The following is a 17,448-nucleotide window of genomic DNA, read 5'->3' as shown; positions in this document are numbered from 1 at the left end:
TAAAATTAGCATGTTAAAGTAATTGATAAGAACACATCTAGAAATGGACAGGCATAAAGTAGTCAAGTAAACCTACTTGCAGTTAAAAACTAAGAAGAGTAGACAAAGTATAGTAATAACTTTAAAAGATCTGAAAGATAATAAAATCAGACAGAAAAGCACAGGAAAATGACTCAGAATTCTGAATGTACTCAGACTTTATTGGTAAGAATTATGAGTTTGTGGTTTTTCTGCCTGACAGTGTCCCTCACCCCTTCAAGTCAAGAAATGAAACGCTGTCATACTGGCTCAAAGTGGCAGCAAACTAAGTTCAGGATTGTTGAAAGAGAAACTGGAAATTTGAGGGAGCATCCTGAAACCAGGGACCCACAGAGGGGATGAGATTCAAAATCTAAGTGTGAACATTGCCCAGATCCCTGATTAACCACCAAACTACATGCAGAGCGCCTGCTGAAATCACAATCAAGAGTCCTTAAAAACACCTGCATGGGTGAGTGGCATGCTTGCTGCCCTTTGATGCATATTTTCCCCACCAGATGTGCACCCTGGGTAGGAAAAAGCCGAAGCCCTGTGGGTTCAAGATGGAATAGAACAGAGGTTGGGCTGGCAGAGCAGCTTGAAATTTAGAAGAGAAAACTGATAATCAAGGGAATTGCTAAGGAGGTGAACCCCACAAACTGAGCCAAATGCTGGCCAAACCATTGTCTAAATGAATTGAACAGAAATATAAGCTGCTGTCCTCTGCAGGGTTTGAGTCCAAGCAAATTCACTTTTTTCTAGATAAAAATCCACTGGGGCGCCTGGGTGGCATAGTCAGTTAAGTGACTGACTCTTGGTTTCAGTTCAGGTCCTGATCTCAGGGTCATGAGATGGAGCCCTGGGTTAGACTCTGCGCTCATTGCGGAGTTTGCTGGAGACTCTCTCTCCCTCTCCCCCTCTCTCTGCCCCTCCTGCTCATGCTCTCTCTCTCTCAAATAAACAAGTAAATCTTTAAAAAAATAATCAATCAATCAAAACCCCAATCGTTTTCTTAAGAATGTCGCAGAATCTAGAATGTCTGTGAATCAGCTTTTTTTTTCTTTTCTTTCTTTCTTTCTTTTTTTTTTGGTGAGTAATAGAATTTAATTAACCAAAATCGGACAGAATAGAAAGAAACAATAGATGTAATTATATGGAAATTTTAATACTTCTCTCAGTATTTGATAAAATAGAATATAGGAGAATAAAGAATTGAACAATACTCTCCACCAACTTGTCTTAGATGATATTTATAAAACATCCTACACAACAACAGCAAAACAGACATTTGTTCAAGTATACAAAGAATATTCAGCAAGATAGGCCATATGCTAGGCCATAAAACAAATCTCAATGCATCTTAATGGACTGAAATGTGATGGTTATATTCTCTGACTGCAATGGAATCATACAGAAATCAATACCAGAAGAATCTCAAAATCCCTGGAAAATCCCAAAACTTGAGCACAAATCTCTAGGGCATTTTGCAGAATGAAGAAAATCTACAAAGTTATATATTATGCGATTCCATTTGTTTGACGGTCTTGAAAAGATAAAACCACAATGACAGAGAACAGAGCAGAGAGTCTCAGGGTGAGAAGGGGTGGTTGGTTAGCCAGGACTGCAAAGGGACAGGGCAGTTTTGGGGTGGGGAATGGAACAGTTCTGTATCCCGACGGCTATGTTACTTACATGAATCTTTACATGCATTAAAATTCATAGAACTGTATGGCAAAAATGAAATCTATTTTACTGTATGTTAATTAAAAACATGTAGAGGTGGGATTGACCTTCATGTGCAATTTGGCGTCAGAATTCAAATGACATCAGGTCTTGGATTGTCATTATTTCTTTTCTCTCTCTTCCGTAATTTTTGCTACATTCTTTAGGTTCCATAAGGTAGCCCTTGGTAGCTTCAGGTTCACATTATCACAATACCAAAAGTGATAAAAAGGGCACACTTAACTGATAGCTCAAACAGGAGTCCTAGAATTAGGTCTTGCTGGCAGCCTTCATTAGCCTTACTTGGTTCTTGTGCACAATTTGAATGGATCATTGTCATTAAGGGGATGGGAGAGATGTACTGATTGGCTTAGTGTAGGTCATATATATGCTCCACCCCTGGATCCCAGTGGGGTAAGGCAGAAAGAAACTTCATAGGAACCACAAGGCCTAAGACGGGGAAAAGCAGATCCTCACATGGAAAGGAGGATACTGTTATCCTAAGAAGTAGATTTTGGATATAAGTCGAAAAAGCAACACATAGTTGGTAACCAACCAGTCATTTGGTCATTTGTAGTCAAGCAGATCACACTGTTGCTATTTACCAGGACTAGAGCAAATAATTATTTAATTATTATAATAGTATGGTTTTTTTTTTTTTTTTGGTTAGTGTTTGAGTGGGTTTTAAAAAAAATCATCCTGGGGCACCTGGGTGGCACAGCGGTTAAGCGTCTGCCTTTGGCTCAGGGCGTGATCCCGGCGTTATGGGATCGNTCTGTTGTAAGAATTTTTTTTAAGCAATCTGACAATCTCTGTCTTTTAATAAAGTGTTTAGTCCATTTTCATTTACTGCAATTATTGGTATATTTATCTTTAAATCTAACATTTTACTAATTTCCTTCTATTTGTTTCCAAGCTATTCCATATTTCTTTCTCTCTCCTTCCTTGCCTTCTTTTCAATTGATTTTTAAAAAATCATTCTGTATGTTACCTTGATAATTTTACATTCTGTTAACTTGGTAGTTACATATTGTCATTATATATAGTCGTTAGGGTTTTCTGTATATAGTATCATGTCATCTGCAAGTAGTGACAATTTTACTTCTTCCTTACCAATTTGGATGCCTTTTATTTCCTCTTCTTGTCTGATTACTGCACCTTGGACTTCCAGTAGTATGTTGAATCAAAGTGGGGGGAGTAGACATCTTTGTCTTACTCCTTATCTTAAGAGGAAAAGCTTAGAGTTTTTTACCATTGAGTATAATGTTAGCTGCGGGTTTTTTCATATATGGCCTTTATTGTATTGAGGCATATTCCCTTTAAACCCACTTTGTTGAAAGTTTTTGTCATGAATGGATGCTGTATTTTGTCAAATGCTTTTTCTGCATCTATTTGAGATAATCATATGGGTTTTATCCTTCTTCTTGTTAATGTAAAGTATCACACTGATTGATTTGCAAATACTGACCTACGCTTGCCTCCCTTGAATAAATTCCACTTAATCACGATGAATGATTTTTTAAACATGTTGTTGAATTTGGCTTGCTAATACTTTGTTGAGGATTTTTGCATCTATGTTCATCAGAGATATTGGCCTGTAATTTTCTTTTCTTGTCATGCCTTGGTCTGGGTTTGATATCAGGGTAACACTGGGCTCATAAAATGAATTTGGAAGTTTTCCTACCTCAGATTCTCTCAAGTTTTTGTTTGATAGACACAAAAATGACTTTGTTTCATTTTCCTTTTTGCTGTGTCTAGAAATCTAGGTTGGCAGGGCTTTTCTTTTTGTCAAACTCGAATTGCCTCTGGTCTAACCACTAGTTATCAAGGGAACAATATCTTTAATTCTTACGGAAAAAAATCTTAGACACCATTGATATTTCATTATATGTGGATAGACATAAACTCTACATTTCCTAAAGTTGGGAGTTGGAGAATATAACCCTGGAACCCCTACTGAGAAAAAACCCCACTCCCTGCCCACCTCTCCCAGTATACAGAGATCAAAACAAAGAAAATGATTATCGGTGTTTGGAGGTTTGAAAGAAGCCAGAAGTCACAAAATGCCTTCAGGGAAATGGGTTGAATTGACAAAAGGCAATTCCCAGAGCAAAACTTGATGTTTGCTGCCATTCTCCAAGCTTTAAGGATTTATTTTCCCCTCTCCTTTTTTTTTTTTTTTAAGATTTTATTTATTTATTTGACAGAGAGAGAGATAGCCAGCGAGAGAGGGAACACAGCAGGGGTAGTGGGGAGGAAGAAGCAGGCTCCCAGGAGAGGAGCCTGATGTGGGGCTTGACCCCAGAACGCTGGGATCACACCCTGAGCCCAAGGCAGATGCTCAAGGGCTAAGCCACCCAGGGGCCCCTCCCCTCTCCTTCTTAAACACATCCATTCATTCATTCTCTCTTTCAACACGTACTTTTTGAGCTCTGCTAAGTGCTAGATAATGTAAATCCTGATAAATTAGACATGGACGCAGCCTACCTACAAGGAGCTTTCAGTAGAGCAGATGACAGGGACACAAACACCTGTAACAGAATGAGATGCCAGAAGAGACGCATAGACAAAAATCTTTCTCAATTCAGAGGAGTGAAAGATTACTTTGGGGAAATGAGGCGGTCAAGGGAGAAGAGAATCAGGAAAAATGCCTCCAGGAGGCAGCATTTGACTTATACCTTAAAAGAAGGAATTTGGTCGTGTTGAGATGGTGACATTGGGATCATTGTCCAGGAAAGAATCAGCACGTACTAGAGAGTTAGGCTAAATTACACGTGCAAAGGAGCAGCCAGAAAATGAGAGAAAATGTCAAATTGCAGATGGCCTTGAATGCCAGGCTAAGGAGTTCTGTTTGCGGCCAGTGCTTAGCTAAAGCATGTCTGAGCATTCCTTCTAGAGCGATACGGGGAAAGCGTGGGTATCAATCTGTTTACATCTACTGGGGATCAGCTCTGTGCCAGGCCCTTTGCCAAAAACTTTATACACAATCTTTCTTTAAATCCTTTTATCAGCTTACAAGATAGGTATCAGGATCCTATACAGCCAGGTGTCTCCACCCCTTATCTTTCGCATCTTTGCCTCCTCAGGGCGGTGTTGTGGTCATGACTTGGGATGTCAGATTGACCATTAATAAGGCAAATCCCTGTCTACCTCACGGGGTTTGAGTAATTGGTAGAAGATGCCCCAGCTGCTAAGTACCCGGGCCACGACCGGAAGCCGCCGCTCTCGCTAGGTACTAGCGTGGCACAGAACTGGGGCCCCGCCCAGTCGCAGGGGATTGGCCACCCGAGCCCCGCCAGCTGAGGAGGCGGGGCCGTGCCAGCCGAGGGGGCGGGCCGTGGGCGGGTCCCACGCTCGCGGACCCAGCGAGCAGCAATTGCGGCCCCCCCGGCGCTCACAGGCTGCAGGCCGCGTCCAGGCTGAACTCTCGCTGTCGCGCCGTCCGCCTGAGCGCTTCCTTCCATCATGCTGTGGAGGGGCAGCCAGGCGCTCCGGCTCTTCTCCACCGGCCAGGTGAGTCTGGCCCGGGCTAGCGTTCTGGCTCTCCCCCGGGGCTGTTATCCAGACCCTGGGGCCGGAGGGCCGGGCGGCGGGGCTGGGGGTGGGCATGGTGTTTAGACTTTGTTAAAAGCCAAGACAGCGTCTTTAAAACTGAGAGACTGCGGAGAAGGATCCGGAGGGAGTCTTGGATAAGGCTTGTCAGGGGAGCCATTGTCTTGTCCGGGGAAGGGGCTGAGGATGCGGCTTTTGAACATCTACGGTCTGGCTGGGATTGACAGGATGGCAACAGTCACTTGGCAGGGGAGTCAGAGTCAGCTTCCTTTCCTTTTTTCATTTCAATCATGAGATCCCTGGTCAGGAGATGGAGCCGAAGTACAGGACCCCGACCGTCTCTGGAGGAGAGTAGTATTCAAGTCAGCTGGGTCCCCCTGGGCGGCCTGAGAGGTGTGAGCGCTTCAGACTGGCCTTCAGGGCCCATTCAGATAATGGCCCTCCGAGGTGTTGGCTGCAAGCTCATTTTTCCTGAGCTGCAGGCGGCAAGATTGCTAGGGTTACCAGGCGCTGCAGAAGCAACCAGGCTGGAACAGTAATAAACTGTAGCGCAGGAACCGAGCCGTGGCCCAGCCCCGCGCCTTGGAATTGCATCAGCTCCTCCAAAAATGGAAAGAGAGCAGACACGTTGCATATGGCCCCGGGAGAGATGCCTCCCTGCATCCAGGCTGACTCAAAGCTGTTTAGGGAAGAAAAAACAATTCATCTCATGTACATCATCTCTTTTATAGGAAGTCCATGCTTCCTGGGCCGTGAAGGAATTTGTTTTTTGATTCCTCTTCTTTGCAAAAGTCCTATGTGCGTGTATACATATCCAGATGTAAAAAACTTGAAGGCAGAGAGAGAAGTCTTGAATAGCACCAAAAACCAGCCGAGCGGTGCATCATGGAAAAGCTTTTGTCTCCCAGACAACCCCGAATAATGAGGATTCACTTTACCCCATCCAGTCCTAGTTATTTGGGGAGTATTCACCTTTTTAAAAAAATAAGGAAAAAGAGACCCGCTCTTGAGTTTTTGCTTGCTCTGGACTCCTCCTTAGCTTTCTCTTGCCACGTGGCATGTGGGAATATCTGGGTAGGTAGGAATCAGCAAGGACTGGTGCTTGCCTATTTTATTGGACTCCTCTGTCAACACCTTTCATTGAATTGTCTTTTTTTTTTTTTTTGAGAGCAGAGGGATTCTTGAAGAATGCAAAGATAGCAATAGCCAGCTTTACATAAGATTTCAGTAATAAAAGTTGAACGTCCCAGGTGGCGAATGACATAGATAAAAATGTGCATGTAGGAAAGCACCAAGCATGGTCGGGGTCAGGGGTCAAGGGTCATGGGTCTGAGTCTGACTGTACCCAGGAGTACAAGTGAAGAGCAGTGACATTTGGCTGGGAAGAAGACAGGTTCTTCTGTGGCCAAAAGGAAGATGTGGAATGACAAGTGGAGTGCTTGGGATGTTTTACTCCATAGAAAATGGGGAGCCATCCTCTGGATGGCATTCTATGAGAATTGTTTGAAATCAAACATGGTATAGCCACTATGGAAAACTGGCCATTTTTTATAAAGTTAAACATATACCTATGCTATGACCCAGAAATGGCACTCCTTGGTATTTACCCAAATACCTATTTATGAATGTTTACAGAGGCTTTATTCATTATCAGCAAAAACTGGAAACTACTTAAATGTCCTTTCTTTGGTGACAGGATAGACAGTGGGTAAATCCATCCATATGAGAGAACCCTACTCAGAAACAAAAGAGGAGTGAACTCCTGATATGCACAACAGCATGGATGAAACTCAGACACGGATGCTAAGTGTAAGAAGACAGACTCAAAGGGCTATGTTATAGATTTCCAATGATCTGACATTTTAGAAAGAGTAAAACAATAGTGATAGAAGGAAGTGGTTATCAGGAGCTGGCCCTAGAGGAAGAATTGACTACAAGAGATTGTCTCTCAAAGGACAGAAAGGAATTTTGGGGGATGATGGAACTGTTCTTTTGTGTTGATTGTAGCAGTGGTTAGGTGACTGTGTGTCTGTCAAAAGTCACAGAACCTTACACTGAAAAGGGTATATTTTACTGCATGTAAATTATACCTTCATCTTTAAAAAGGCAAAAAAAAAATCATATGGTGCTTTTGAGTTTGGTATTAAAGCAGAATGAAAAAAAAGAACTTAAAATCTAGCAAAATCCAGTGGGAAAACTAGTTTGTAACACTTCCTGATAGAATCGATTTTTCCATTCTCTGTCTTAAAGAAATGGACTTAGAAATATTTAATGATTTTGGCTTAACGACGTGGCTGGATCTTTTAAACCACTGCAGCTATAGATAACAATAAAACCCTTTGTCTATTAGTTACTATGGTGCACCTCCAATATCTTGGTTCATTGCATCTTAGCTTCTCCCCATGGTGGGGGTTGTTTGGCCTTCATGTTTATTTTGCACTCTGTTATTTAGGTTCCTCTGCCAGTGTCTGGGACAAGTCTAGTTGCTGGTTCTGGATTCATAGCCTGGTTCCAGAACTTGAGGTTACCTTATGATCAAGAGTTTGGACTCTTCCCTTCTTGGAACCAAGTACTGTCTTTATACCCTGGTTCTAGCAACCAGGTCCTTGTCTCTGAATTACCTGACCCCCTGCTTTGGTGTCTAGTTTGTTTTTAGGACCTTCAAATTCAACTTCAAACTGTATTTATTTGTGTATTATGTACTGAGCACTTGCTCTATCCTGGAGATATGATAAATAATAATAATAATAACAACAACAACAATAATAATAGATAGCATTGATATAGCATTTAGTATTCACCAGACACTGATATAAATGCTTTATATATACACTCACTTATCTGCTTAACATCTCAATGCGGTAAGTACTATTATTATGCCCATTTTACAGAAAAGTAACTGAGACCCAGAGAAGTTAAATAATTTTTTTAGAGTCTCACAGCCAGAAAGGATAAAACAATAAACAAGAAGTAAACAGTCCCTGCTTTCAAAAAAAGTCCATAGACATCCCTATTTTAAAAATCTGTTATCCTTTTTATGATAAAAAAAATGTTGGCCAGATATCCAAGAAAGTCCTCATGAATACATTCTTTATATGATTATGCAATAGGAAAATCAAGTTGCACAAGTTTGTCCTTTACAGTGGTGTCATGAGTTTTGTTTGAATCATACATAGATTTACATCTGTTGCCTCTATTAGTCTGAGGGTTTGTTACAATAAGTAACATGGGCTTTTATGCTATCGCAAGCTACATCCTGTCAATATACTGAAGGTGGATTATTAGGTCAGCTTTTATTTTCACTATCTGTTCAATTCTCAAACACTAGAGGGGTGCCCACCCGACGTTAATTCATGCCTCGCCTGAGTGTGTGTCAACATAGAAATAAGACAGTATCACTCTCCTGCTTAAAGTCATTCAGTGGATCTCACTGTCTTCACAATAAGGTCCAAAATATTTGATATAGACAAGACTCTTCCTAATTGGTGTTTTGACTGTCCCTAGAGTGTCACTTGTCATTACCCTCCAATTTCCAGTATTGAACCCACTTTGCCCGCTCATTCATTTCTTTGTAAATGCTGCCTCCCCCCCCCCCCCCCCCCCCNAAAAGTAACTGAGACCCAGAGAAGTTAAATAATTTTTTTAGAGTCTCACAGCCAGAAAGGATAAAACAATAAACAAGAAGTAAACAGTCCCTGCTTTCAAAAAAAGTCCATAGACATCCCTATTTTAAAAATCTGTTATCCTTTTTATGATAAAAAAAATGTTGGCCAGATATCCAAGAAAGTCCTCATGAATACATTCTTTATATGATTATGCAATAGGAAAATCAAGTTGCACAAGTTTGTCCTTTACAGTGGTGTCATGAGTTTTGTTTGAATCATACATAGATTTACATCTGTTGCCTCTATTAGTCTGAGGGTTTGTTACAATAAGTAACATGGGCTTTTATGCTATCGCAAGCTACATCCTGTCAATATACTGAAGGTGGATTATTAGGTCAGCTTTTATTTTCACTATCTGTTCAATTCTCAAACACTAGAGGGGTGCCCACCCGACGTTAATTCATGCCTCGCCTGAGTGTGTGTCAACATAGAAATAAGACAGTATCACTCTCCTGCTTAAAGTCATTCAGTGGATCTCACTGTCTTCACAATAAGGTCCAAAATATTTGATATAGACAAGACTCTTCCTAATTGGTGTTTTGACTGTCCCTAGAGTGTCACTTGTCATTACCCTCCAATTTCCAGTATTGAACCCACTTTGCCCGCTCATTCATTTCTTTGTAAATGCTGCCTCTTTCCCCCCCCCCCCCCCCCGCCCCGGTCTGAAATTTCCCAAGGACCTCCCATAATCCCCACCCTTCTCTTGGCCAACCCCTAAGATGAGTGCTCTACGATCCTGTTACGGAGTTCTCTTCTTGGGAAGTCTACCAGGCTTCCACACCCACACTATGCTTTCCTGTCCTAGCACTATGATGTCAATATGTCTTTACTTGTGGGTCTTTCGTGCTAACTGGTAAACTCCTGAGGATAGGGACCAGTCTTCCTTGAGCTTTTACTGTAGAGATCTCAAAGAAAAACGCCCACAGAAGCCAAACAGGCAACACAAGTGAAGGATTTGAGCTAGAGGGAGGGAAAGGCCGCGGCCAGCCAGAGGGAGGGGGCAGCTACTGCTCAGCTCTAGCCGACTGTTGCTACATGGAAATGTAGACCACGGTTGACAAACCTCCTGATTTCTAAAAAGAAGTCAGAAACTCAGCCCACTAAGGTGAAACCCCCTAAATATGTTATCACAGCTCTTTGACAAATGCTCTGTGGGCCAAATAAAACATTCTTGCTGGGCTCTTCTTGATCTGCAATCCCTCCCATGCTCTGTTTCCAAACAAGCCCCGTGGGTATCTCTTGTACACTGTCAGGCATGATGTGGGGCACCATGTGCCAAAGGTTCCACAAGGTGTTAGGCACCTCGCTCTCTCCAAAAAATTGACTTTGTTTTATTCTTTTGTGGAAAGGCCCTTCATGTAAAACTGTCAGTTCTCGCAGTTCCTGAGGGGGATAGCTTTGCTCTTATTTTACACCGTCCTCTTCTATTACGGTAGCATCTGCTCACAAAAGCACTTCGGATCAGGGCAGAATCGTAGCCCTGACCCTTTATATTTTCTATAGAAAATTGTGCGGGTTTCGTTTGTTTGTTTGTATTTTAATCTTTGGAGTGTAATGAGAATCCACTTACTTTGCTTCCTGAAGGATTGCACCAGGATGTGGAGAGCCTGGGAATGCAACATTTAATAGCTTAAAAAGCAAAAGCTCTGGGGCTGCCTGGGTGGCTCAGTCAGTAGAGCGTTGACTCTTGATCTTGGGGTTGTGAGTTCCAGCCCTGTGTTGGGTGTTGCCTGCCAGAGGCTCTTGCAAGGCTGAATGTGATCAGTAGAGAACCCCAAGATAATAGCACTTACCACCCAGATTTAGAAATGCTGTGAGTCATTTTATGCCCCATCCTCTTCTTTCTCACCTGTAGTGCCTCAAAGAATGTTCTCTGGTCACCAGACCCACCCTACAAATGAATGGTGCCTATCTCTCCTGTCAAGACCACCAGGGTATTTCTTTAGAAAGTCTGATGGAACTGTTTGCCACAAGTCACCTGTCAAACTGTTATATTTTTCTTTAAAAAAAAGGGGGGGTGGGGACAGACCTTCAACATAGAAAAGTGATAGAAGCGTATCTACCGAAGCGGGACAGATCTGGGTTTGACTTCTGCCTCTGCCCCTCGTTAGCAGTTTGATTTCCCTGAGCCTTGTGTATTCTCACTAGTAAAACTGGTTACTGTGAGTCCTAAAGACATATGATGAATAGTTGATACATTTTTTTAAAATTAATGAACAGAGCTCAGTGCAATGCTGGACTGATGGCACATTTCCAGTAGGAAAGATCCATCATCAGCGTTTTTTATTCACCCAGGTATTACCTATGGTATTATTATTAATAATAATAATAGCTAACATTTGTTGAGCATTCATTCTTGATACACGCTACTCTAATGCGTTACATGCTTTATCCTGATAAATCCTTATAACAGCCTTATGAAATAGATACTATTATTATTCAGATTTTAACTGATGAGACCCAGCTCAAAATGGTAGGACCTGTGTTATGGGAAAATAATGGACACTAGTAACCAGTTAGAATCTGAGGGCTGCCACTTAGTAAGTGTTTGACTCCAGGCTGTATCTTATCTTCTCTAAGTTTTAATTTCTTCATTATAAAGTGGCTTAGGAATGCCTATCTCCAGGAGTCATTGGGCAATCAAAATGAGGTAATATATATGAAATGCCTGGCACATACTAGGGTCTCCTTAAAATGTTTGCAATTACTTCCAGCTCTGCTTCCTGACCCGAACTCCCCAGGGCAGAATCTTTTTACGTAGCAGGCAAGCGCACGCTCTCCATACAGCAGAGATTCTCTGACTTTAGTGTGCCTCTGAGTCAATGGAAAGCTTGTGAAAATGCAACTTCCTAGGCCCGTGAGTCTGACTCAGTGGATCTGGCGTGGGGCCCAGGGACCCACAGTCTCAGCACGTCCTCTTTGCTGATTCCGCCAACACAGCAGTCAGTCCTCAGATCATAGTTAGAGAAATAAGACTGAGGTAGAATATCCCAGTCTGGCTTTTGGGAATTATGCTAACTCATCGTAAACACACTTAAAAGCATAAAATGCGAGCATGTCTCAGCGTTGCAAACTCACCCTTGCGGCTTCAGCTTTAGCCTTAAGCTCAGAAACTGTTTCAATGAATGTCGCATTTCCAAAGATACTGACATTTCTTTAAATACTGTCTCTCTAGGGGAGTGTCGAATCTGGAATTGAACTCCAAGTAACATTACATTTGAGTCAGCTCAGCCACTTGGCTCTTTTGCATTCTTAGAGTAGCATTTTAGAGGTCTTAAAATATCTGGTGTTGGTAGTGGTGTGAGGTAAAGCCAAATTTTTAAGATAGGCAGCATGTCGGTTCTATTTCAAGCAACAGCATTAATGATAAGATTTGTAGATGGAATATTTACAGAACATTTTGATGTTTTTGATAAGAATAAATGAAATAATCACGTATTCACTATAGGCAAACTGTGCTGTCATCACAGAGTTCATCTGTTTGCTTGAAAATATTTGTTAGATGCTGAAGCTCTAGGCTCTTTGGGGATAGAAACTGTGGCTGGCCCTGGAAAAGAATTTTTCAACTAAAACCTTAATTGTTTAATTATCAGCTTAATTACAGGGAACATGTGAACCCATGTGCTTTTAGGTTCATGCCTAAAAGGGGATGCTGTCTACACCCTTAATAAAGTGGTAAATAAGGGAAAATTGTTTCCTCATAATCAGATTTTCACAGTGAAGCTTGACTAATTTAGAATGACTTTCTGGAACATTAAAGAATCCCAGTTAGAGTGAAGGGGAAAAAAAATTCTAAATCCAAAGCCTGTGGAGCCGTGTTCTACCAGGGAGGAATGTGCATATGACGTCATGACCCTCTGATGACCATCTCTGCACCCACAATCCTGCATCTAGACTGTTCCACCTGCGGCTTTTCACGACAGTCTTAACAAGCATCATGTCAACTTATTACCCTAGCTTTGTGAAAGGGTTCCATTGGGGAGAATTTACAGGAGGTATAATTGCTTAAAGAGAATTCTTTTAAGGCTACAACCCCTTAGTGCTACTCTCATCTACGTGGTATCTGTGTTTTTTGATAATCAATGTACTTTTGTACACCGTGTTAATCTTCTAAAAGGAAGAAAAAAGAGGTGGATGGTGGTGGTAACTCATTTTGATTATCTTATTTGTAAGAACAAGGTAGGCTTTAGAGCCAGCCAGATCTGGATTTGAATCCCACCTCTCCTCCTTTTTGCCAGTATGACCTTGGGGATATGGTTGACCTAAGACTTGGTTTCTTCATTCATTAAATAGTGTAAAATGGGAGATAATAAAACATGGTGGTTGCAGTGATTATATGAAATGAAATGATGTGCAGGCCTTAATTCTTTATCTGAAACCTATGGGACCAAATATGTTTTGGGATTCAGAATTATCCCCATGTTAGAAAGTTAACATGGTACATAGACAGTATATTCCATACAATTCACAGCAGGGTCCGGGACCATATCTGTAAACAAATACATTGATCTTTTTGCAGCAATACATATAGATATTCCTATAGTCCTTATAAATACCATAAAAAAAGACTGTAAGTAGCAGTATATCGGTTCAGGTCAAGTTTGAAGCCCAAAGAATTTGTGCAAACTTACAAGAAACCTATAAGGACTATAAAGAACATTCCATTAGAGCAATCCAGGTTTTGAGGCCAAATGGATTTGGGCCACGTACCAAGGATTTTGGAATTCTGGACGTTACGAAGAAACGCAAAACTGTGTCTAGGACGTGGCAAAACCTCTAAGACATTATTGAAGCTTTGACTTAAACAGTACTTTGTGTCAGACACTGCACCAAGCTTCTTATTGCCTAATAAGGCCTGTACTTCAATCAAAATGTTGTGAGGTTGGTGTTATTATTCCCATTTTATGGGTGAGGAAAAAAGGCAACAGAGGTTAGTCGCTTGCTTCAGGCCACATGACTAAGATTTTGACCCCAGGTAGTCTAGCTCTAGGGTCTGCTTGTGACCCGTGTGTTATAGACCACATGTTAGCTCTTGGCCTCCTCTGGAAGTTAAGAGATGAGTCCAGCTCTTCTCTCCCTATCACAGGGCCATAAAAACATCGTCATGTTGGAACAGATCTTGGTCAGAGTTAAACTCCTTTTAGCTATGAAACTTACACTTACTTGTTAACGTCTGGCTTCATTTCACCAAGGAGTTGGAATGGCTTGTAAAATATATGCAATCCCAGTGATTATGATGAATAATCAGAGGAATTAGACCAAAGGGGAAAAGAGGAATTCTTCTGTGTGAAGTTATTTTCACTACTATCTACGTATAATGTAGCCTGGGTCCAGCGTATGTCAATAACGTAGCTCTTTGAGCTTTTCGTTGTCCTCAAGGCAGCTCGTTTGATTGAAAAAAGAGTGTTTATCATCCATATGCCTTCTATCCAGGCCAATATCTGTCATCATTGAATTGTTTCACAGGTTTATTTCAAAAACAAGCTGAAGTTGGCACTCATTGGTCAGAGCCTCTTTGGGCAGGAAGTCTACCACCACCTCTGCAAAGAGGGCCACCGAGTTGTAGGCGTGTTCACAGTTCCAGACAAGGATGGAAAAGCTGACCCGCTGGGTGAGTATATCTTGGAACTACTGACTCAAGGACTCTGCACTGACCCGTGCAGCCCCAGCCCCAGCTCAGACCCCCTGCCCCTCATTAGCATGTCTACACGTCTACTTCTTTGCCACAGGCCCCAAGGACCCAGACTAGCAACCTCCCCTCTGGGTTCTGCCACATCCACTCTACCTGTTGAAAGCCTTCTCAAGCCAAGTCTACTTGCATGATAGATATAGAATCTATCTCCGTGGACCTCGAGACAAAGGTGCAGGGCCCCATTGTATTAAGAGTTTCTCCACTTACCTCCAAGATAATCAGCAGGTCCATCAGAGGAATTTCCAGGCTTATGTTTTTTCTGAACTATGCTTGTGACTTTCCAAAGGTGTTATAGAAAATCTAGAATAATGTCTGATTCAGAGGTTCCAGTGGAAATGAAGGGAGGGCCACATCCAGGAACAGAAACTGATGTGGGATCATAAAGAATGCATTTGAGGGTAGCCATCCTCAAAGCAAATCCAAAATGGGGTTCTGATTTGCAATATATACAGTTGACCCTTGAACAACACAGGGGTTAGAGGCCATGACCCCCTACACAGTCAAAATTCCACATATAACGTTTGACTCCCCCCAAATTTAACTACCGATAGCCTACTGTTGACCAGAAGCAAGTCTTACTGATAATATAAGCAGTTTTTTACCACATTTTTTGTATGTTATATGTATTATACAGTGTATTCTTACAATAAAGTAAGTTAGAGAAAAGAAAATGTTATTTAAAAAATCATAAGGAAGAGAAAATACATTTACAGTACTATATTTTTCAAAAAAATTTCACATATAAGTGGACCCACATCCTTCAAACCTGCATTTTTCAAGAGTCAACTATAGTTAAGACACAGAGATAGAAACAGTCTACAAACTGTATGGATAGGGAATCAGAATGAGCAACCACGGGGCGCCTGGGTGGCACAGCGGTTGAGCGTCTGCCTTCGGCTCAGGGCGTGATCCCGGCGTTATGGGATCGAGCCCCCACATCAGGCTCTTCTGCTATGAGCCTGCTTCTTCCTCTCCCACTCCCCCTGCTTGTGTTCCCTCTCTCGCTGGCTGTCTCTATCTCTGTTGAATAAATAAATAAAATCTTAAAAAAAAAAAAAAAAGAATGAGCAACCAGACATCTTGGCTTTTGAATTAGATCTTCATAAATCACTGGTACAATGTGACAGATTGGTTGGAAAACACTGATCTGGGATAACCCTTAAATTTTATCCTTTTTGCCCTCAGGAGCAGCAGTTCTGAGGTTTATCCTAATTCTTGTTACTACTTTAAAAACTATTATATTTTAACACTATTTTTCTAGAGTCAAAATAAAAAAAAGTTGGGTCAAGAACACATACGTACATATGAGTTTAATCACTTGATTGAGAAATTATTCTTGTTTCATGGGGCGCCTGGGTGGTGCAGTCGTTAAGCGTCTGCCTTGGCTCAGGGCGTGATCTTGGCGTTATGGGATCGAGCCCCACATCAGGCTCCTCCACTATGAGTCTGCTTCTTCCTCTCCCACTCCCCCTGCTTGTGTTCCCTCTCTCACTGGCTGTCTCTCCGTCAAATAAATAAATAAAATCTTTAAAAAGAAAAAAAAGAGAAATTATCCTTATTTCAAAAAAAGGTTATCCCAACATGGGGAATTCGGAGGGAATCTGCCTCGTGAATTTAGACCTGGCTCCAAAGGCAGAAAGGGACAGGTTCCTATTACTGGGACTGTCTGTGCTATTATTATCTGTTCTCACCAGCCTCGTGTGGGGGATATTTGGGAGGACTCATATTTGGGATATCGGATCAGCTGTTGAATAACATTAGCTTCAGTGACATAGAAGTCCATTTCTCAAGTCTGAGTTGGCCATGAGAGTGATGGGGCAGCTCTATATTTATCACGTTGCAGGCTCCTGCTCTTTGTTGTTTCATCATTATCAACACTGGGCTTCCATCTCCTGGTCCAGGATAGCTGCTGTAGCCCCAACTATCAAGTCTGCATTCCCGCAAGCAGGAAAGGAAAGAGGGGAAGCAGAAGGCAAGCCTTTATTCAGGATATCATCCAGAAGTTGTGCATATTAGTCCCACTTGTATCCCACTGGCTAGAACTTGGTCACATGCCAAAGCTGTTTGCAGAATAGACTGAGAAATGTAGATCTTATTCAGATTGGCTATGTGCTCAGCTAAAGTATAGGAATCCTTGCTAAAGGAGGAAGGGGGGCAACTAGCAGTCTCTGCCATGCACATGAACTTCAGAAGAATTGCAAGCATGTGACTCTTAAAGTTCCTTTCGAAGGATGTCCTGGAAAACTTTCCGTAGTGTCTGGTCCCAGGACTGTGACTTCCTTTCTATTTGTCATGGCCGTTTGGGCCACTGGCATAACATAGATAAGAAAAAATACCAATCTGACTGGTGGAGGAGGCTGGGATGTGGCAGAGATGTAGTTAACAGTATGTGTTTTGGGGTCATGGAATTAATTCTGCCTCTGCCACTTACTTGCTGCATGATGATGGGCAAGTTACTAAAACTCACTAAGCTTAGTCCAACAGAACCCATCTTACACGGATTATATGAAATAATGTATATAATGTGCACAGCCCTGTGCCTAGTTCATGAAAAGTGGTCAAAATGACAGTGGTTAACCATTCTTGTCAGAATGGTCAACTAGAGCAGCCCATAATAGCCCTGGGGCAGCCACAAATCAATACAGAAGAATGACAGGTGGATGCCGCAAGCCTATCTCAGTGGCATAGATTTTTAAAATGAAGACTTCTAAGTTTCTCATCTCATTTTTCTTTCCCAGTTTAATCTTGCACAATTTTCTCCCAGTTTCACCTTTTTTTTTTTACCACCATTTATTCATT

At 41.8% G+C, this 17,448-nt stretch overlaps 1 protein-coding gene across 1 annotated transcript in view; it reads left to right on the top strand.

The window, feature by feature from the left end:
• The first annotated feature begins 5,087 nt into the window (after nt 1-5,087).
• ALDH1L2 (aldehyde dehydrogenase 1 family member L2) overlaps nt 5,088-17,448 on the top strand; it is a 78,370-nt gene continuing 66,009 nt past the window's right edge. Inside the window, exons 1-2 of the mRNA XM_034643617.1 lie at nt 5,088-5,253; nt 14,424-14,568. Of these exons, the coding sequence (XP_034499508.1) occupies nt 5,206-5,253; nt 14,424-14,568 (193 nt within the window). The 5' untranslated portion in view covers nt 5,088-5,205. The remainder of the gene's footprint in view (nt 5,254-14,423; nt 14,569-17,448) is intronic.

Source organism: Ailuropoda melanoleuca, chromosome 15 (genome assembly GCF_002007445.2).
Source record: "Ailuropoda melanoleuca isolate Jingjing chromosome 15, ASM200744v2, whole genome shotgun sequence".
Lineage (NCBI taxonomy): Eukaryota > Metazoa > Chordata > Mammalia > Carnivora > Ursidae > Ailuropoda > Ailuropoda melanoleuca.
The sequence above is the reverse complement of the archived record's forward strand: the minus strand, read 5'-3'. Positions and strand labels throughout refer to the sequence as shown.